Raw genomic sequence first — 19,683 nt, forward strand, 5'->3', positions numbered from 1 at the left:
CGAGTCAGGTTGCCAAGTGCAAGAACAAAACCTGGAGTCAAAAGCGAGCCATTGAGATCAGATCAGTCTGGGGGGTTTTCGAACAAATTCCGCTCGTTGGAGTATAACATTTGGCCGCAGTCTTGGTATAAAATTCGTTAGCCAGTCATTGTACCAAATTCTCCACCGTATAACATGGCGGTGTTCTTGGTATATCTTGGGGCCAAGTCTTTCCACGAGTCTCTTATGACAAGCCATCCCGCAGACAAGAGATGCTTCGATCCACTTGCTGCACTTCATCAGGTCATGTCATCGTCATGAGAGCCGACAAGAGAGCGGGGGAATTCAAGATGAATTGCAAGTGACCGAGGCAAAATCATCAGTCTCAGCCATGGAATGCCGTTGACATGGCCTGATCCCCAGGGAATACTTAAGAGAGTTCATGTCCATCTTCAGGCTCATTTACCTGCTGGCCATACTGAGGAAACTCAGATAAACTACCCAAAAACTGACTGGTTTGATTGCCACTGCAAACATGTCTGACAGCCAGAAAGATCACTCGACCGAGAAGCCCATTGAAGCTCTGCATTTAGAGAAGGGCGACGATGTTTCCTCGGTTTCGTCCAAGGCTAATGAAGGGCGTACGCCTCAGGAGGAAGAGCGAGACTGGTCCCCAGAAGAGGAGAGGGCGTTAGTGTAAGTCTGAGTTTCTAGATCTCTTCTGCGGAGTCGAACTGATTGTCCTTGGAATGAAGCAAGAAGCTAGACTTCCGTGTCTTCCCCATGCTATGTATAGTATTCGGCCTCAGCTTGCTTGACAGGACCAATATCAGCACCGCGTATATTGCCGGCTTGTCCGAAGACCTTGACCTCGCCGTGGGATCCCGTTATTCGATTGCCTTGCTAGTGTTTTTTGTGGGATATGTGATTTTCGAGCTGCCCAGTACCTGGGTGATCCGAAGACTTGGGTGAGTGCGAGAAGTACCCATACCCTGTGAAACGGATGCTGATGAAAACCCGCAGAGCTCAGCTTTGGCTCAGTTTCCTGATAATCTCTTGGGGTCTCATTGTTCTCTGCACTGGATTCGTTCATTCTTGGAAGACATTGACCGTCTGCAGAGCATTGTTGGGAGTTTTTGAGGCGGGATGTGGGTATCCCTAATGGTCTTTCACCCTGTTTCTAACGGCGCTAATGATCTCCAACCAGTATTTCCGGGAGCGGTGTACATTATCGGTTCATGGTATCAACAATATGAGACTGCAAGGCGTGTCTCCCTATTTTACATGGCATCCTTGTTGGCATCTGGCTTTGGTCCAATCCTCGCATACGCACTTTCGCTCATCAGGGTCGGCAATGGTGATTTCCGCCGAGGGTGGCGATGGATTTTCATCATCGAAGGCATCTTCACCGTTGTTGCCGGTCTCGTCGCACCATTCTTTCTGGTGGAATTTCCAGAGAGAGCCAAGTGGCTTACACCTCGCCAGAAGCACATAGCCTCCGCCAGACTGGTGACTGACAAGAAGGCCAGGGAGTATGTCCATCCCACGCTAAAGGAGAGCATGAAGATGCTGCTGGACTGGAAACTCATGATTTACTCTCTGCAATACTTTGTCTGCGCATCCTCGGTCTATTCGCTGGCGTACTTCAAGCCGATCATTCTGCGACAGGGAATGGGTTTCAGTTACGCCATGTCGCAGGTACTGGCATCGCCGCCGTACGTTTTTGCCATCATCATGTCCCTCATGATGGCTTGGGTGTCCGATAAGTACCGAACACGCTGGACTGTACTGTGTGCCCAGTCCCTCACGGCTATTGTGGGCCTCTTGATTGTGCTGTACGCAGAGGTCCCCGGCGTTCGGTACTTCGGCCTTTACCTCGCTGTTTTCGGTACACAGGCTAATGTCCCGGGAACACTGTCGTACGGCCAGAGCAACACGGCAGATGTAAGGAAAAAGGGCATTGTGGCTGCTACCATGATCAGCGTGGGCGGGGCAGGAGGGATATGCGGGAGTACGATTTTCAAATCGAGTGATGCCCCTAAATACCTACCAGGCATGTGGGCCACGATTGCCATGCAGTTGACATACTCGGTTTCAACATTCGGGCTCAGCATGTACTTGAAGAGACAGAATAAACTGGCCGACGAGGGCAAACGACCAGCATTGGAGAATGTCGAAGGTTTTCGATATGCACCCTAAGCTGTCAGGCAGTCAATAATAGAGAAGCTAGTATGGCTTTGCTCTATGGAACTTGGAGTATTGAACAGGGTGAGTACCTAGTACTACTCGGTTACTTGAAGTTGTAAATAGACAGAACAGAAAGAAACCTGTAGATTTGGAAGGGGAAAGACGGTGATGCCGCCCTAGCAGCGGCTGGAGTGTATGGAGTTTTAGCCCAATGGGTTCTAACAAGTTACCTATTAGGTACAGCACCTCCGCACAAGTCACCGTCCCCGCATGCCAGGTCAAGCCCTTTTACTAGCCACATCATGAGAGTTACAATTATATAGGCATATCATGAGATTTCATGTTGTAATAGATATCATTTGATAGAGCTTTTTCAGAGAATATAACTCTCTAGTTATGTAACTAATATCGCGTGTACCAGCCCTTTACCTCGAGGACAGTCTTAACCCTGTTCTCTATACTCTTAATAACACTCCTAATTCTTTTAGGAGGAATAGAAGCCTATGCCCATTGAATAGTGTCAAGGACCAGGTCATATCGTGAATTCGTAATAGGGAAGAGTATAGCGTAATAGGCCTTTATTAATGAATGACTAGCTAAGTGATAGCTTAAGAAGAACTTAGAGAGCTTAAGGAGTGTTAGCTCATAAGGGGGTAAAGACCTCCTTATATAGACGTAAAGGGGGGTCTATATTGTACTGGGAAATGATGGAGGTGTCTCCTAGTGGCCGTTGACTGGCTGTGGCAAGTGTGTGTGTGGGACGGTGCGAGTGTCTTGGTCATGGCATCAGAATGAGTAGATAGCAACAAGCATAACACACACGGAGGTGTGTAACTAGGCAACGAGATGAGTCTTCTTTTCCTTGAGTACGAGTGCGCTGTTCTCTAGTGGCTGTGAGCCCTAGGTGTGTGATGTTGAACGAGTAACGCGCTCACCCCGTGGCCCCGTGAATGTCGAGTGCGCCTGTACGGACACAGGTGGCTAGGACGACTAAGCGGTGAGTGCTAACGAGTCTCTGAGGTCGACGAGGACGTCGACATTGTCTACAGGACGCTGCAGGATTGTAGTGTAGGTTACAGAAAGGGTCTTTACGGATCAGGAAGACCTCTGAGTTTGAGGTTTGTTGTTGTTGCTGTTACAGACTAGCCCTATACGCACCTGGTACTTTCCCGTTTACTCCTATTATAATACTATAGCCTATTATAACAATTTCTTAGTATTCTTAGTAGTTAAATAAGGTCTCTTTTTGGCTAGCTACTTCTTTATATTATACTATTTTAATAGTCTATAAATAGTGTTATTTAAGACCATAATATCGTAATATACTTTATGTTTCGCATAGAAAATCTTTATATTATTTATAGTAGTATATACTATATATCTTTTCTCATGCTTAGATAGACTATAAGGTCTCTTAGACCTAGTGTTAATGCGTAGTCTAGGATTATTAATAATGTCCTGTATGGAGGATCAAGAAATGTTGCATATCGCTGCGATTTCACGCCAAGATTTCCCGCCTAGGTGAAGTCCTTGTACAGTACCTCTTTTATAGTCTGTATATTCGCGTTGACTAGACATCATAGATCTTCTCACATTTTTCACTTACCATACGAATTTGTATGGAAAATGAAAAAAAAGTGAAGTGAGTACTATTCATGTGCGGGGTGAAAATACGAAGGTGGACGGTGACTTGTGCGGAGGTGCTGTACTTTTAGAGGAGGAACTTCAAGATGCCCAGACGTGACATTCACGCCACTCTCAATTTCAGAGCGTTGAATCAATATGAGTACGAGTCGTTCTCCCCGGAAAAGACAGAAAAGCTGTGATCAATGCTATCTCCGAAAAGTTCGCTGTCATGGGAGGAGTCCCTCCTGCGAACCCTGTCGAAGACTCGATTTTCCATGTTCCTTTGCCAATGATGCTTCTGTAGGCAGCTACGGGAACTCGGAAAGAACTCAACCCAGGAAACTACGTGGTGGGAATGCCTGCCTGCAATGTCGCAAACAGAAAAGTCGATGCGATCAAGGCATCCCCCGGTGCTCGCACTGCGTGGAGAAGCAATGGACCTGCATCTACGCAGCGACTGGAAATGCAGGAGCTCTCGACCTCGAAATTCATAACCCACACCGGAACCTGGAAATGGAGACGATTCCTACGCAGTCAACCACAGATTTACAGACACCAGGCGCTCATGATGACTTCGTGAATCTCGAACAAAACATTTCCGAAACGCCCAAGGAGAGTAATGCTGAAACTTCTATCGCCGTTGGACCAGACACCCTGACAAGAAATCTGGTGGAGGAATTCTTCACGCTTCTCTACCCTCTACCGTCGTTCTCTTTCTTACACCCTGAAATAACCCAAGAACGATTGATGGAAGGGTCTCTGGACGAAGCTTTGGTCTTCGCGATATGTGGCATTACCGAACTTCAACGAAGATCGGACTCTGAAGCTCAAGGACGAAGTGTAGCGTGGATTTCCAAAAGCGAAGAGCTCATTTGGCAGCATCTGGAGAAGCCTAGCATGGCACGCCTTCAAGCGTTGGTTCTGTGTGTGGCTTACCGCATCGATACTGGCTCCTCTCACCGGGCCTTCATGCTTGCAGGAGTTGCCTCTAGGTCTGCAACTGCAATGAGGTTAAACCATGAAAGACATGACCTGGATCCTACCAGCAATGAGGTTCGACGCCGTACTTTGTGGTCCCTCAAGGTGCTTGAACAGTACTTCTCAATTGGTCTTCCTGAATATGAACTGCTGCCATTTGAGAATATCTATCTACAGCTCCCGAGTCGTGAAGACTGTTTTCAAGAGTCTGACCAGCCATTACATCTGGAGGGAGGAGCATACAGCCTGTTTGTCAAACTAACATCGTTACGAAGGGACACCATGAAATTCAATCGCTCAATAGCTCTGTTCGACCAGCCTTTCCCACAACTCCTCAAGCTCACCCGAAGTCTGGACAGTGAGCTGCTACATCTACGGGATCAGATGCCCGCTGGCTCAGACATGGCGGCCGCTAGTGTGGCCCAATTCATCTCGACACCGTGGCTGGCGAGACATCTGGTCATGCAACTGTCATGGCATCAATGTCGATGCGATCTATATCGGCTCTTTCTTCCAGGCTATCCAGAAGCTGCACCCGCACTGGTACTAGCTGACCTCGACCTCGCCACCACACAAACCGCGGTTCAGGTCTGCGCGAAAAGTGCACTCTCCATCATTGAAATCTTGTCTGAAGTAAACTCACAATGCTCTCATTCGCCTTTAATGGAGTATGATTCTGCCATATGCGGCTACCATGCATGTCGGCTGATCTTGTTTCTGGCCGGTTGCCAGTCCGAAATGTCTTCCATCTCCAAGGAATACGCGATCAGCCGAGGAGAACTATGTCTGGCCGCTATGAAAAGATTTTTCAGACGCTCAGCACCAGTCGGTCCTATTTTGAAGGATCTGGAAAGACTAATTTCGACGTGTAGCACCTCTTCCGACAACTGGGCTCAGCTGATTTTCCGCTCAACTCCTACCGAGAGAAGCCGAGACCCGTTGCTCTCTCAAGTGGCAATGGCAAAACAACGTCTCGCTATACACAGTCTACTACGACAAGCAGAATTTGAAGACGGCGAGTCTTCCATCGTAGCCTCATCATCTGGCCCGGCAGTTCAGCCCTCCCCAAATGACAACACGCCACCACCCTCGTATCCTGTACCAACCTATGTTCCCCAGCAGAGGTTGGAATTCGAACAGGTATATTCTCATTTCCATGGAGATTTGTTTAGATTCTCTACACAAACAATGGAATACCCATAACTGCCGAAGCGCTAGGAAATGTTGACCAATGTTTTCGGATGAAAGTGCCCATCAGCCTGCTAACATCAGATACAAGTAGCAGTCTTCAAATTTCAACCGGCACTGAGGTGTTTATCGGGTACCAAAATGTGTCCATGAAGCCATCTTCCACTCCTAGACAGAGGTCGGCTCCCAAGGCTCACGAGATCAGTACCAATAGCCGCAAATCGCCCGAAAATATATGCCTGACAGCAGCTTGCTGTGGCTGCTACGGGTATCGGTCCCCACCATGCGAAGCCCTACGGATGTCGGTTTTCCACTCCGCATTTTACGATCAGCCCGCTTGGAGGGCCTCGATCCGAATAGTGGAGTCGAACGGGAGGTGCGAATTCATCAACAGAGCAAGACTTTTTGATCATAAGTCGATAATCTTGTATCTGGTCGGCCGCGCTTAAATATCTCTTAAATCTTCCCCTCGACCATCCTACCCCCAGGTCGGATACCTGCTTTTCTAGTTGTACATTGACTCGATTGCGAGTCGTGCCTCAAGCCATGGCTTCTCGAATGGGAACAATCAAGGCTTACTTCCTGGTGGCTGTTTGTTGCACGGGTTCATTCTTGTTCGCCTATGATACAGGTGAGGTCTTACAACGCTCCAGCAGGTACTTTGGATCTATATTGACCATGGGCATCAGGTATCATTGGTGGCGTCCTAACCCTCCAATCGTTCCAAGACGATTTTCGCTACAGCAACAAGGAAAAGACCAATGTCAACTCGAATTCGAACAGTCTGCTACAAGCTGGTGGTATGGACTATTGCCCTCTGTGCCTTTGACCACATTCTCACCAACTTTCTAGCGTTCTTCGCGTGTTTCTTCACCTGGCCCTTTACTGCACGCTTCGGTCGACGGTGGTCTCTCGCTTTGGCGTCAGCCATCTTCTGCGTTGGAGCGATCATACAAGTCCAGAATACACACCACATTGGTGCATTTTACGCTGCTCGAGTCGTTTCCGGCATTGGCGTTGGTATGGCAACAGTTATGATTCCAATGTTCAGCGCAGAGATGGCACCTAAGAATCTTCGTGGGCCTCTCGGGAGCATGTTCCAATTCTTTTTCACTCTTGGAGTCATGACGAGTTACTGGGTCAATTACGCCGTGTCAACGAAAGTGAGCCCTGGAACCCGTCAATGGCAGATTCCTATCGGCCTGCAACTTGTTCCTGGCGGCCTCCTCGGCCTTGGAATGTTGATTCTCCCCGAGAGTACCCGGTGGCTGGCAAAACGTGGCAGGCGCGAAGAGGCGATGAAGTCCCTGATCTGGATTCGTGGAGGCGACAGCGAGGAAGTCCAAGCTGAGTATGTACGTCCTATCCGAGAACGGAATTTGATGCTGATTATGTCTAGAATGACGGAGATCCTCGCTGGGATCGATGCTGAAACACATGCCAGAGAAGGACTCACCTGGAGAGAGATGCTGGCTGCAAGCAATCGCTCGCGAGTCCTGACCGTGATAACCCTGCAGATTGGGGTGCAGCTCACCGGTAACACCTCCCTGGCATACTACGCTCCTCAGGTATTCCAGACCGTCGGCGCAGGCAACTCGAAGCTTCTGATTAGCGGATTCTTTGGTGTCATCAAGGTTGTGTCATGTTTGCTCTTCCTCGCTTTCTTGGTGGAGCGAATCGGTCGGAGAAAGGCTTTGATGGGTGGTGCCTTTGCTATGGGCGCTTTGATGCTGATTGTTGCGTGTCTCACCGCGACGCATCCACCGAAGAAGAACCAGACACATGTGTCGGCTGCAGGCGCGGCTGCTATCACGATGATATATCTTGAAGCAGGTGGGTGTAGATGAGATCCATGGCCAAAAGAGAACAAGCTAGCTAACATGATACCTTTCAGCCGCATACAACATGTCATTCGGTCCAGTTTCGTGGCTGTACACGAGTGAGATTTTCTCGAACCGTACCCGTGAAATGGGTATCGCCATCGGCACTGCGACGCAATGGCTGTTCAATTTTGTCTTTTCTCAGGCCACTCCACACGCCGTCGACAATCTTGGATGGAAGACCTTCTTGATGTTTGCCATTTTCAACTTTGCCTTGGTCGTTTATTCTTGGTTCGTTATCAAAGAGGTAAGCAACATTCCCAAGAACCAAGTCCGCCGACTTGCACGGTACAGAGGGCTAACCGAATCTGTATCTAGACGACTGGAAAATCTCTCGAGGAAATGGAAACCGTCTTTGGTTCGGAGCAGACCAAGATTCGTGCCGAGAATCTAGAAGCTGCGCAACACCAGCTCCAAGAAAAGGCCATCAACTCCACCACACACGTGGAAGCGAAGGAGACGTAGAAAAGCCGAGGCTGTCGTGGCAACGAGAACAGGAATCGTTTTGCTAGGCTGACATTGCACGTTGTTAGTTAGTGGTCACTTTATCAGACGGCTAGGTCGGAGGAGGTAGTTCGATGCTTCCGAATCGTCTCCCATAGAACACAGTATTGATACAGTGTTCCAAGTTCTTCACAAGATCCTTGTAGTAAAATCTTGGCTCGTACCACGTCTGGGGGATGTTTATTTAGGGGAAATGCAAATGCCACGTCGAGGTGGATTTCGTGGACCCCTTCCACTTTGATTTCTTGCACGAGCCCTGCCATTGTATACAAAGTACGGAGGATGGATAGCTACCTGAGTATGACTACATCCAGGCTCATGTAGTACCATGTCACAGACTGATCGTTGCGTTCTTTAGATCAACCAATTTCGAACTCGATCCTACCCAAAAGGTATAGTTCCCCGAATCGACCTGATATTTGGCGTCGTTGTAATACCCTAGTTCCATCTTGTCGACGGTGAAGTTGACCTGTCGTGACTGTCCAGGTTGCAAGTCGACTTTTTCGAAACGAATCAGTCTCTTGTTGGGCAATTCAATGTCGCTGGAGGATTGTTGTCGGTAATAAGCTTGGACCACCTCCTTACCGGCCACGGAACCAGCGTTGGTGACGGTACAAGATATCGTAATGACACCAGTACCGTCGCCATCACCACTGCTAGTTGTGGTGTTCGTGGCGTTCGTAGCCTTTGTAATCTGAGGCGAAGAAATGTCAAAAGTCGTGTAACTCAAACCGTACCCAAAAGCCATGGGGGCACCGTTTCTTTCCAGACACGGAAATGTCCAGTCACCTTGCCCACAACCTCCAGATCCTGAAGGATAAGAACCCGAACCACCCTCGTGGTCGGACGGGAGGTAGTCGTAGTAGATTGGAAACGCCCCGTTGGCCTGAGGCATGGTGATGGTCATTTTGCCACTGGGGTTGACTTTCCCCGTTAGGATCTCGACGAGACTGTCGGCGGTGAATTCTCCCGCGAGGAACTCGTGGAGGATTGCCTTTGTGCGAGTGACGGTCGAGTTGTCGAGGACAAACGCCTGGCCGCCGTTGAGCACCAGAACCGTCGGCACGCCGGCGTCCAGGACGGCATCCAGCAAGGCCTGCTGGTCTCCGGGAAACCCGAGGTCGGCGTGAGAGTAGAATTCTCCGTCGGTGCGTTGGCCGACGTTGGAGTCTTGGGAGTAGACCGACAGCGAACCGAGGGACGCGATGGCGATGCCGGCCCTTTTTGCAGCGGCGACGGCGGCTTGGATGCCCGAGGTGTCGTTCGGGCCGGTAGTCGTCGAGTAGATCTCGACGCCTGCGACGTACTCGACGTTTTCGCTGCCCAAGGCCGCTTCCAGACTTTGCTTCAGGGTCCGGCCGTGCAAGGGGTTCGAGCTGGTGGATGGGGCGTAGGATCCCGGGTCGAGAAGGTCTCCAAACGGACCGACGAGTGCCACCTTGGAGAGATTGGATTGGGGGAGGAATCCGTCGTTGTTGCTCAGCAGGACGATGGCCTCGCGCGACGCCCGACGGTTGACGTCCAAGTGCTCGGCGGCACGGAGGGTCTGGTTGAGGGTTTCCAGGGTAGGCAGGGGGAGATCGAACGTGCCCGTCTCGAATTTGACGATCAGGTTCTGCCGGACGGCCTCGTCGACAAGTCGGATGACTTCTGCATCGTCAGAGCTGTTGACCAGGGAGGGGAAGCAGGCGGGCTGCCCTGGGGCCAACTCTAGCTGCAAGCCTGCTCGGAGGGCTCGGAGGGCGGCGTCTTCGAGGGAAGAAGCCACCAAGCTCTGAGTGTCCAAGTGCAGAATCCCCATGGCGTCTGACATGATCAGACCCTGGAAGCCCAGTTCCGACCGAAGCATTCCCTGGATCAGTTTCGTGTTCATCGACATGGGGACCCGGTCGACGCTCGAGTAAGAGACCATGAGGGCCGTGGGGTTTTCCTTGATGACCCGGATGTAAGGGATGGCGAGGTCGTTGTAGAGGTGATTCACACCGCCGTTCATGCTCGCCGTGTTGACACCTCCCACACCTTGGCCGTACATGAAGTGCTTGATCGTCGTGCCCACTTTAATATATCCATTCTCGTCTCGTTCTTGCATCGTCCGAACATATTGAGCGGCAAACTCTCCAATCAGGTAAACGTCTTCTCCATACCTGTCGTCACCATCACAAGAAATTTAGTACCGGGGGTCTTAATAAAGAGCAAAGAGAGAGGGGGGTTTTAGGGGAAATACTGACATCTCTCCGACACGGCCATACCTGGGATCCTTGGCCACGTCCAATTCTGGGCTGAGGACCCAATGCGTTCCCAAAGCCACGTTCTCCTCTCGAATGGCCGCCACGACTTCTCCGTACAGATCCAAATCCCACGTCGTCGACAAGGACAATGTGGCCGGGAACACTGTTCCACCGGGCACATAGATCGAGTTAACGGAATCCGTGACGGTGATCCACGGCACTTGAGAGTCATTCAATTGCTGCTCCCGAACCCTGTTGGCGTACGGCAGTACGTCTTGGGCCTGGTTGAGCTGAGAACCGTAACCTGATAGGTGTGGTCAGTCAGGAGAAGAGAGATCATCGAGAATGTAGAACTCACTCAAGATGCCGTGTTGCAATGGATACAGGTTGTCCCATGTTGTCTGATTAAAGGTAACGTTTGGGCCAAGCAGTTGTCTTATCCCACCCATCTGGGCGATCTTCTCTTCCCAACTGAGTTGAGGCAACAAACTATCCGCCCGGACAGCTGCAGGAAGAGACTTGTCCTGCCATGCTGTGCTGTTGTTGTCGCGTCGTACCAACACGGCGGATGAAGCTGCTGTCGAGATAAATAGAGCAAGGCCAGAGAACAAAAGACCGACCATTTTCGCTGATTTCTGCACGCGTGATCCTTCAGAAGGTCTCTGAGAAACGTTTACTCGCCAGGTTCAACTCTCGACACCATTTTTATAGCTTGCGAACAACATCAGAGGCTAACGAATGCCATCACTACCGAGGTCAGCCCATCTTTGCCGTGGTTTGGAGAGAGTTTGAATTTTTTTCCATTCCGAGGCGACGATCTTTTGGTAATTCGCCTCGAATGGCGACGGCACCATCGCCTTCGCTAGGTAAGTTATCCTCGCATCGCGCGGTGCCAACAGGTCAAAGTCCACCGCCCGGCTGGTATGATGAGACTTGGAGCCCCATGTTCACTCCGTTCTGCGGGGACATACGGTAAGTGGTAGTTGCGGAGGTTCACGTGGTGAATGAAGCCGTCGACCGACATCCGATGCATTGCCTGTTTGGGAATTGTATCCACTTGAGTATCTTCGACCGACATCCGTAGCGCATGAAGTGGCAGTTCCGTGTCTGGCCGAAGCATTTGGTAACATCTAATCTCAACGAGCACACGAGTTCGGTTTGGGATTTTGTGAACAGAGGGTCCCATTGAGAGACCTCAAGAGACCAAGGCTGATTAGGACACATTATTCAAGATCTTTTTCCTTGACCTTGATCCTGTGTGACGTTGAATTCCCTTCACCAACGTCTCCCTTTTTCATCGTGAAGAGATCAAGGCGTGTACAGTACACAAACCCAAACATCTAGGTACATGTTACAGCCATGGCAAACACAAAGCGGCCAAACATTCTTTTCATAATGGCGGATGACCATGCATCCAAAGCCATCTCAGCATACGGAGCCGGCATCAACAACACGCCCAATCTCGACCGCCTTGCTAAGGAGGGAGCCTTGCTCAACCATTGCTATGTGACCAACTCGATATGTACCCCGTCTCGAGCAGCAATTCTGACAGGCACATACAATCATGTCAACGGAGTGGTGACACTCGACAGCAAAATCAACAAAAATCTACCAAATGTAGCGAAACATCTCCGGACAGCAGGGTACGACACGGCAATGATTGGCAAATGGCATCTAGGTGAAGGAAAGGACTGTGAACCCAGTGGATTTGATCACTGGAGTGTGCTGCCCGGTCAAGGCAACTATTGGGACCCGACCTTCATCGACATGGACGGACATGAGAGGGTCACAGAAGGCTATGCTACGGACATCATTACCGACAAGTCTTTAAAATGGCTCAAAGAGAGACCTTCCGACAAACCTTGGTTTCTAATGTGTCACCATAAAGCGCCGCACCGCAGCTGGGAATGTGATGATAAGCACAAGGGCCTTTACTCTGGCAAGATCAAGGTGCCCGAGACCTTCTCAGACGACTATAAGAACCGGGCGAGGGCCGCCAAGATTGCAAAAATGCGTGTGGCAGATGATCTCACCTATAAGGATCTTGGCCTTGTGCAAACTGATGGCGGGAGACGCAAGCTGGGTGAGATGATGTGGGATGGAGCTCGTAAGATCCCAAACAACCCACAGGGGCTCCGACTCATCGACGCGGATGACGGAACTGTCTTTACCTTCTCTACCGAGAAAGAATTGGGTGAGTTCAAGTTCCAACGATACATGCAGCGGTACCTCCGCACCATCCAGAGTGTGGACGACAACGTCGGAAGGATGTTGGATTGGCTGGACCAGACCGGTCAAGCTGAGGATACCGTGGTCATCTATACCTCGGATCAAGGGTTCTTTCTGGGCGAACATGGCTGGTTCGACAAACGATTCATGTACGAGGAGAGCTTCCAGATGCCATTTATGTGCCGATATCCCCGAGAAATCAAACCAGGAACCATCAACAACGACCTCGTGAACAACGTTGATTTTGCCGCCTTGTTCCTAGATTGGGCACGAGCTCGAACGCCGAGCTACATGCAGGGCCGTAGTTTCAGGGGGCTGTTGAAAGGCGAGACGATTGACGATTGGCGGCAGGTGGCATATCATCGATATTGGATGCACAATGATATCATTCACGAGGCTTATGCGCACTATGGGGTCCGGGACCAACGGTTCAAGTTGATATATTGGTATTGTGAGGACTTAGGTGTGGAAGGCGCAAGGCCAGGAGGTGAGGATTACAAAGAGTGGGAGCTCTTTGACTGTCAGGAGGATCCGCTGGAGCTGTTCAACCTCTATAACGACCCTACGTATAGGGAGGTCGTGGCCCGGATGACCAGGCTCTTGGAAGAGAAGATGGATGAGATTGGTGACGAGCCCGCCCACCAGGTGAAGCGGATAGAGGATTCCCTGGTTCAACCGAAGCTTTGAATTCGTTGGAATTTCATGTGCTGCCTCGAAGGTATTTGGACTTTCTTCTTTTGGTAAAAGTAGTCGATTCTCATTTAGAAAGGACCCAGGAGCTGCGCATTAGATTTCGAGTTCGTTACGAAGTATTTTGATCGTTGCTTGTGGGCTGCGATCCCTGAATCGATATCAATAGTAGAGTAGTGTTTAGTAAAGAATTGGTTAGCCCTAGTTACGATGTAAAAGCAGCGATGCTCAATGAGTACGCAGTTTTGTCGCCAAGCCAAAGTGCCAGCGGCGGCGTTCGGCTTCTCAGGCCCTGCATCTCGAGAGTAACTCGATAGTAGCATCAATCTCCTACTTAATTTGTTTTCTAGTCTCTATTTCTTCCTTTTCCTTTCGTCTGGTGGCACCAGACGCTTTCATACCTGGTACTCCAAGCTTCGGTTCGGCTCACCGTGGAGAACATGGTATCTGAAGCTCGGTAGTCTACTCTTGTTAAAAAAAAGCCGCAACATACAACCTAGACAAAATTGCGCTCAGGCTGCCTTTCAATCGCATTGGGAATTGTCCAGAAGAATATCTTCGTCACAGTTTGCACTCTCTCCGATCGCCATGCAGTCAACCACTGTATTCTCGTCGCCCTTGACGGCGTCGGGCCGGTTCTACAAGCTTTGCGCCCAAATACTGCAACCTTCGACTCGGCGACACCAATCATCCTACCGCCGGGCAAGATCGAAGCTCAATGTCAAGCCAGATGCTTCGTTCTTGCCTTCCAAGACCGAGCAGCATGACCACATCATTTTCAATCCTCCTCCGAGCATGCCCAATATCTACCACACGCCTAACATTTTTCTCCCCGACAATGATCGAAGAAAAATCATACCCGATCGGGAAACACGAGAGGCACAGTTGTTGCTAAGCGAACGGATACCTGTTGTTAAAGGACAGCAAGAAAAGAGATACCATCTGACAGCGAAGGATGTGGAAGAGATGAGGGCTCTACGCAGGACAGCCCCGTCAGAATGGAGCGTCAACAAATTATCCAAAAAGTTCGACTGTTCTCCAATCTTTGCCATGTATGCCACAGAAGGACTGGCACCAGGAAAACAAGAACTGCAGAAAACAGTGACAAAGATTGTCAAGTCGAGATGGGGGAAGAAGAGACGGGAGGCACGCGAGGATCGAGAACTACGCAAAGAGAAGTGGTATAGGGACGAATAAGACCCAACTTTTGTAGAATATGAGCGAAGTCTTAGCTTTCAAAAATGTAAAGATACTGTTGATTGTCTCGGAAAACCATCTATAATCAAGTTCTGCTGGTACACTAAAGTCGTGTGAGCAATTCGTAGCCATTTCCATCAACAATTCATCACCCCGAAAGACTCGCGCGGATTTCTGCCGCATCTGCGACCTTCCACTACAACAACTCTCACATAGGGCCGAACTACCCGCAAGTAACCTTCCTGATAAACACATACATGTTCCTCAAATCTCGTGCTTCTCCATTCTCTTTCAAGAGTCTGCGTACCTTGTCAAGCACTTTTCCTTCCTCTCACATCCAGAGCAAATCCAATCTTGCTCCCCTGCATCCATTGACCTTTACACCAGTCCGGACCTACTACGGCCATATCACAGACCACAAGATGGCGCCTCAATTGGAACCCTACTTCAAGAAGTGCGATAAGAACTCCCATGTACATGCACAACCACTGATTCCTTTAGGGTCGATGAACTGGCCGACTCATTCATTGAGCGTAAGCAAAGAAGCCGTCCGCTTCAACACCATCAGTGGCGGGGTAATGACAGAGATTTGCAACAGGTCTGCGCAAAGCCGTCGCCATCCCTTCCGTGTCTGCAGATGAAGAGAAGAGAAAGGAAGTCGTACGGGTACGGGCATATTGTATCCAGCCATGACTTGGTCGGACATGACTGAAGAAAACAATAGATGGGCCAGTTCCTCGCCAACGAGCTTGAGACACTCGGCGCAGAAGTGCAACAACGACCCTTGGGCAAACAGCCGGGCAAGGAACACCTCGACCTCCCTCCCGTCATCATTGCGCGCTACGGCAACGACAAGTCGAAACGAACAATTCTCGTTTACGGGCACTACGACGTCCAACCTGCGCTCCTGGAGGATGGCTGGGCGACGGAACCCTTCAAGCTGACCATTGATGACAAGGGCCGCATGTACGGCCGTGGAAGCACTGACGACAAGGGCCCTGTGCTGGGTTGGATCAACGCCATTGAGGCACACCAGAAGGCCGGCGTGGACTTCCCCGTCAACCTGCTCTGCTGCTTCGAGGGTATGGAAGAATACGGCTCCGAGGGTCTCGACGACTTTATCAAAGCCGAGGCCAAACAGTTCTTCAAAGACGCCGACGCAGTTTGCATAAGCGACAATTACTGGCTCGGTACCGAGAAGCCTTGCCTCACGTACGGTCTCAGAGGATGCAACTACTACTCGGTCGAGATCTCCGGCCCAGGCCAGGACTTGCACTCTGGCGTGTTCGGCGGCACGGCACACGAGCCCATGACCGACCTCATGGCCGTCCTGGGCAAACTGGTCGACGTCAACGGGAAGATCCTCATCCCTGGTATCAACGAGATGGTTGCGCCTGTCACGGAGGATGAAAAGGCCCTCTACGGCCCCATCGCCTACACCATGGACAACCTATACGAGAGTCTTGGCAGCACGACGGGAATCTTTGACGACAAGGAGCGCACGTTGATGGCGAGATGGCGGTTCCCGTCACTGTCGATCCACGGTGTCGAGGGTGCCTTCTCGGCCCCAGGCGCAAAGACCGTCATCCCGGCCAAGGTCATCGGCAAGTTCTCCATCCGTACCGTGCCGGACATGGAGTCACCGCAGGTCAACGAGGCGGTGTACAAATACGTCAAGGACGAGTTTGCCAAGCTCGGGTCCAAGAACAAGCTCGACGTCTACTGCCAGCACGACGGGAAGTGGTGGGTGGCCAGTCCGAAGCACTGGAACTTTTCGGCCGCGAGCAAGGCCGTCAAGGAGGTCTACGGTGTCAAGCCAGACATGACCCGCGAAGGTGGCAGTATCCCGGTCACCCTCACGTTCGAGGAGGCGACCGGCAAGAATGTGCTCTTGTTGCCCATGGGAAGCAGCACGGACGCGGCGCACAGCATCAACGAGAAACTCGACCGGAGGAATTACATTGAAGGTACGAAGCTGTTGGGTGCGTACCTTCATTATGTTGCGGAAGAGCCCATGGTGGCTGCGTAGATACCTATCTTAGGCACCTATTCGTGTCTGATGCCCTCGAGAAGTCAACGATAGCGGCAGAGAGGGACTCGACTGTTCACCTGGACCTAAAATAGAAGTGCTATAAGACGACTTGTTAAATTATGCCGATTCCCGAGCCCTAGAAAAGTATAGTCTCGTATCGTACAGTATTTATCTCAGAATCCTCGACCCTCATACACCAGGCACTAACGAGCTTAAGTTCACCCCAATCTTGATCTTGATCGGAACCACGAAACAAACCTGATCTTGCCTACGGCGACGCATTCCAGGAGCGGAAACAGACGGATCCAGGCTCCAGTCAGTTTCCAAAACGTCTCCATCTCATAAGACCTTCGCATTCTCAAGGATGAAGAGTCACGCTCGAAGGGAATATCTATACCGTCCGCGTAAGCAGACTAACACTAAATCTACCAACCCAATAAGAGACTTCCCCTGCCACGGACGGCTTGAAATCGGATGCTGTCACGGTTAGGAGAGGTCTGATCTTGGAGAAGCATGCATGCCTTGAGCAGCGCTTTCGCTTCCCAAGGGAAACGCAACGACCTCTGAGCTGGGATGCCACCGATGCAGGTCGTCGATACCAATGACCTCGTCTTCTTTGACGTAATGTTGCATCAGGTCCATGGTGATAGGTGAAAGAGCTCCTAGTTACAGTCAGGACATGTACTTCGTCGACTATAGATCGCGCAAGGCTGAACAAGTGGACCTTTAAGTACGAACCTGTTGAGTCTGACATAAAGGTACTAGCGCGGACGATAAGCCGGCGAATTTGTAATGAAATGGGGGCCCATACCATTGCCGGGGCCGGCTCCCACATCACTACCGTGGACTAGGGTCAAATCAAGTGAGTATGTGGTGAGACAAGACAGCCTTCACTATTCCACCTCTGTTGGCATTTGATGTTATCCAGAGAGCAAGAAAATTCAAATCTAGGTCCAGCCGGCATGTTCAGCTTCGTAGCCCCATGGCTTACCAGAATCAGTGTTGTTGATGAGCCGGTCGGTGGGTCAGCCGGCGGGAAAAGCAAGTCTACAGACTGGACGAGGACGCCCGTTAGTCGGCCAGGTTAGTCGCGCGAGAATCGACTCATTGGTTACTGTATCCTTGTCTGCCAATTCATATGGCACTTTAATACTTGAGAACGCAGCAGAAAACTCGCAGTTGAAATGTTTCTTGTTGATCTGTCTGTCCATTTCATGAGAAGAGCCACGCTTACTTCTTCGTTCTCGTTCCAATGTCATCCTCTGGTAAAAGACCTTGTGATCCTGCAGTTGTGGACGTCAAGACCACTAACTCTGAGGCAGAGTTTGTGAAGCGCCAGATCACTGCACCGCCAGGTCTCCCAAGCAAACAGCCATCAACATCAGCCTGGCAAGAGCCACCGGGTCCGATTGCTCAGATCCAATCTCAGCATCTCCCAGATGCAGTTGACATTGTCATTATCGGTTCCGGGTTGACGGGATGCGGCGTCGCACATACTCTGTTGAACCACCCAGCAGCTGCACGGCTCCGCATTACAGTCCTTGAAGCACGCAATGCTGTTAGCGGAGCAACAGGCCGCAACGGCGGTCATCTCGTCTCCAACGCCGCCGAGCTCGTCCCAGGTCTCGTTGCGGACTTCGGGCCAGAAGAGGCTGCCAAGGTTGCACGATTCAGCGAGGCTGCCATCATTCGTCTCAAGGAGATCGTCGACGGTTTGGACAAAGCTGACCACGAAGCCTCTGAGTTTCGGCACGTTGTCAGCACGATGGGCTTCCATGACCAAGAAACCTTTGAGAGCAGTAAGAGGGCAATCGAGCTCCTTCAGAAAATAGCACCTTCTACTGGGGTTCTAAATCACAACATTATTTCCGCAGAAGAAGCGATTGAGGTTTGAGATTCACATGTTTCGACGGATTAGACGACGTGGCTGACTTGTGAAGAAATACCGCTACCGGGATGTTGTTGGTGGCGCGGAGCAGCATGGAGCGGCGGCTCTGTGGCCTTATCGAATGCTCACCGCCGTCTACAAAGATCTTCTGAACAGGTATCAAGGTCGATTTACACTTGAGACCAATACTCCAGCACTTTCCATAGAGTCTGGTGTCCCAATCTCGGATGGAGATTCATTATACATTATCGAGACACCGCGCGGCCAGATCAGGTCTCGGAAAGTCATACATTGTACCAATGGATACGCCGGTCACCTGATTCCAAAGCTCAGAGGCAGCTTGTATCCGTTGCGCGGGACAATGTCTGTTCAGAAACCGAGTGCGTCGTTTCCTCGTCTTGGGGATCAAGTTTCGTGGGCCCATGGCGGACAACGAAATCTCGACCCCCGAACTGGTATAATGGATGCGAGTCTGTATTATGCACAGCAGAATGCAGTGACGGGAGAAGTTTGGATCGGCGGAGACGTTCAACCACTCAGCCAGCTCCTGACCAGCGATGATTCCTGCGTTGGGGAATTAGCTGCCAGAAACCTCAGCACCATCCTTCCTAGGATATTTGACGACGATGGCTCCCCGGAACCATTAAAGGTGTGGTCCGGCATCATGGCCTTCACTGCCGATGGCCTACCAATAGTTGGGAAGCTCCTCTCCTCGTTGACGGAGCGTTCAGGAGACGGAGAATGGATCTCTGCTGGGTATAATGGCCACGGGATGGACAAAGGCTGGTTGTGTGGCGAGGCCGTGGCGAGGATGGTGTTGGAGGAAGAGACTCCTGAGCTTCCGGGTTGTTATCTCTTGAGTGCGGAGAGACTCAAAAGCTTGACGGTAGACAACGCTGTAGATAGACTTCTCAACGTGATCGAGAAGTGATATAGCAATTCCAGGGAACACACGTAGCGACTTTGAAGTGTTAATAGTTTCGATATCAAAATTGCCAGATCCGGTATGCCCCTCACCGGGAAGATATTTCTCCGAACCTTGGAAACTGATCTAATACGTTGCGTGAACTGCCGAGT

General features: G+C 50.7%; 5 protein-coding genes across 9 annotated transcripts; all 5 read left to right on the forward strand.

The window, feature by feature from the left end:
* Positions 1-3,896: 3,896 nt before the first annotated feature.
* PV06_04409 (uncharacterized protein) lies at positions 3,897-5,973 on the forward strand (the record flags this gene model as incomplete). The annotated part of the gene is made up of 2 exons (XM_016405301.1): positions 3,897-3,952; positions 4,101-5,973. 2 exons carry the CDS (start codon positions 3,897-3,899, stop codon positions 5,971-5,973), a joined length of 1,929 nt encoding a protein of 642 aa, XP_016263507.1.
* Positions 5,974-6,504: 531 nt separating this feature from the next.
* Positions 6,505-8,303, forward strand: PV06_04410 (uncharacterized protein; the record flags this gene model as incomplete). Its single annotated transcript, XM_016405302.1, has 6 exons — positions 6,505-6,589; positions 6,648-6,758; positions 6,811-7,309; positions 7,358-7,791; positions 7,853-8,085; positions 8,157-8,303. 6 exons carry the CDS (start codon positions 6,505-6,507, stop codon positions 8,301-8,303), a joined length of 1,509 nt encoding a protein of 502 aa, XP_016263508.1.
* Positions 8,304-13,798: 5,495 nt separating this feature from the next.
* Positions 13,799-14,781, forward strand: PV06_04411 (uncharacterized protein). Its single transcript, XM_016405303.1, has one exon. The coding sequence runs from the start codon at positions 14,078-14,080 to the stop codon at positions 14,684-14,686; it is 609 nt and encodes a 202-aa protein (XP_016263509.1). The 5' UTR covers positions 13,799-14,077; the 3' UTR covers positions 14,687-14,781.
* A 43-nt stretch (positions 14,782-14,824) lies between these two features.
* Positions 14,825-17,518, forward strand: PV06_04412. Of its 5 annotated transcripts, XM_016405304.1 has the most exons (4): positions 14,825-15,140; positions 15,188-15,219; positions 15,285-15,352; positions 15,411-17,518. In XM_016405304.1, exons 1-4 carry the CDS (start codon positions 14,944-14,946, stop codon positions 16,713-16,715), a joined length of 1,602 nt encoding a protein of 533 aa, XP_016263510.1. In that variant the 5' UTR covers positions 14,825-14,943; the 3' UTR covers positions 16,716-17,518. The 5 variants fall into 5 exon arrangements, with proteins under 5 accessions (XP_016263510.1, XP_016263513.1, XP_016263514.1 ...); XM_016405307.1 differs by having other exon boundaries at positions 15,188-15,352; XM_016405308.1 differs by having other exon boundaries at positions 15,285-17,518.
* On the forward strand, positions 17,499-19,566 carry PV06_04413 (uncharacterized protein). The gene is made up of 2 exons (XM_016405309.1): positions 17,499-18,606; positions 18,659-19,566. Exons 1-2 carry the CDS (start codon positions 17,971-17,973, stop codon positions 19,535-19,537), a joined length of 1,515 nt encoding a protein of 504 aa, XP_016263515.1. The 5' UTR covers positions 17,499-17,970; the 3' UTR covers positions 19,538-19,566.
* Positions 19,567-19,683: the final 117 nt, after the last annotated feature.

This window comes from Exophiala oligosperma (genome assembly GCF_000835515.1).
Source record: "Exophiala oligosperma strain CBS 72588 unplaced genomic scaffold supercont1.4, whole genome shotgun sequence".
NCBI lineage: Eukaryota > Fungi > Ascomycota > Eurotiomycetes > Chaetothyriales > Herpotrichiellaceae > Exophiala > Exophiala oligosperma.

Excerpts from the sequence above, each read along its gene's own strand:
- PV06_04411 (XM_016405303.1), top strand. The coding sequence starts at position 14,078 with ATGCAGTCAACCACTGTATTCTCGTCGCCCTTGACGGCGTCGGGCCGG.
- PV06_04412 (XM_016405304.1), top strand. The coding sequence starts at position 14,944 with ATGTTCCTCAAATCTCGTGCTTCTCCATTCTCTTTCAAGAGTCTGCGT. Across the intron at positions 15,141-15,187 it reads TTGGAACCCTACTTCAAGAA|GGTCGATGAACTGGCCGACT; the intron begins GTGCGATAAGAA and ends TGATTCCTTTAG. Across the intron at positions 15,353-15,410 it reads AGAGAAAGGAAGTCGTACGG|ATGGGCCAGTTCCTCGCCAA; the intron begins GTACGGGCATAT and ends AGAAAACAATAG.
- PV06_04413 (XM_016405309.1), top strand. The coding sequence starts at position 17,971 with ATGTCATCCTCTGGTAAAAGACCTTGTGATCCTGCAGTTGTGGACGTC. Across the intron at positions 18,607-18,658 it reads CCGCAGAAGAAGCGATTGAG|AAATACCGCTACCGGGATGT; the intron begins GTTTGAGATTCA and ends TGACTTGTGAAG.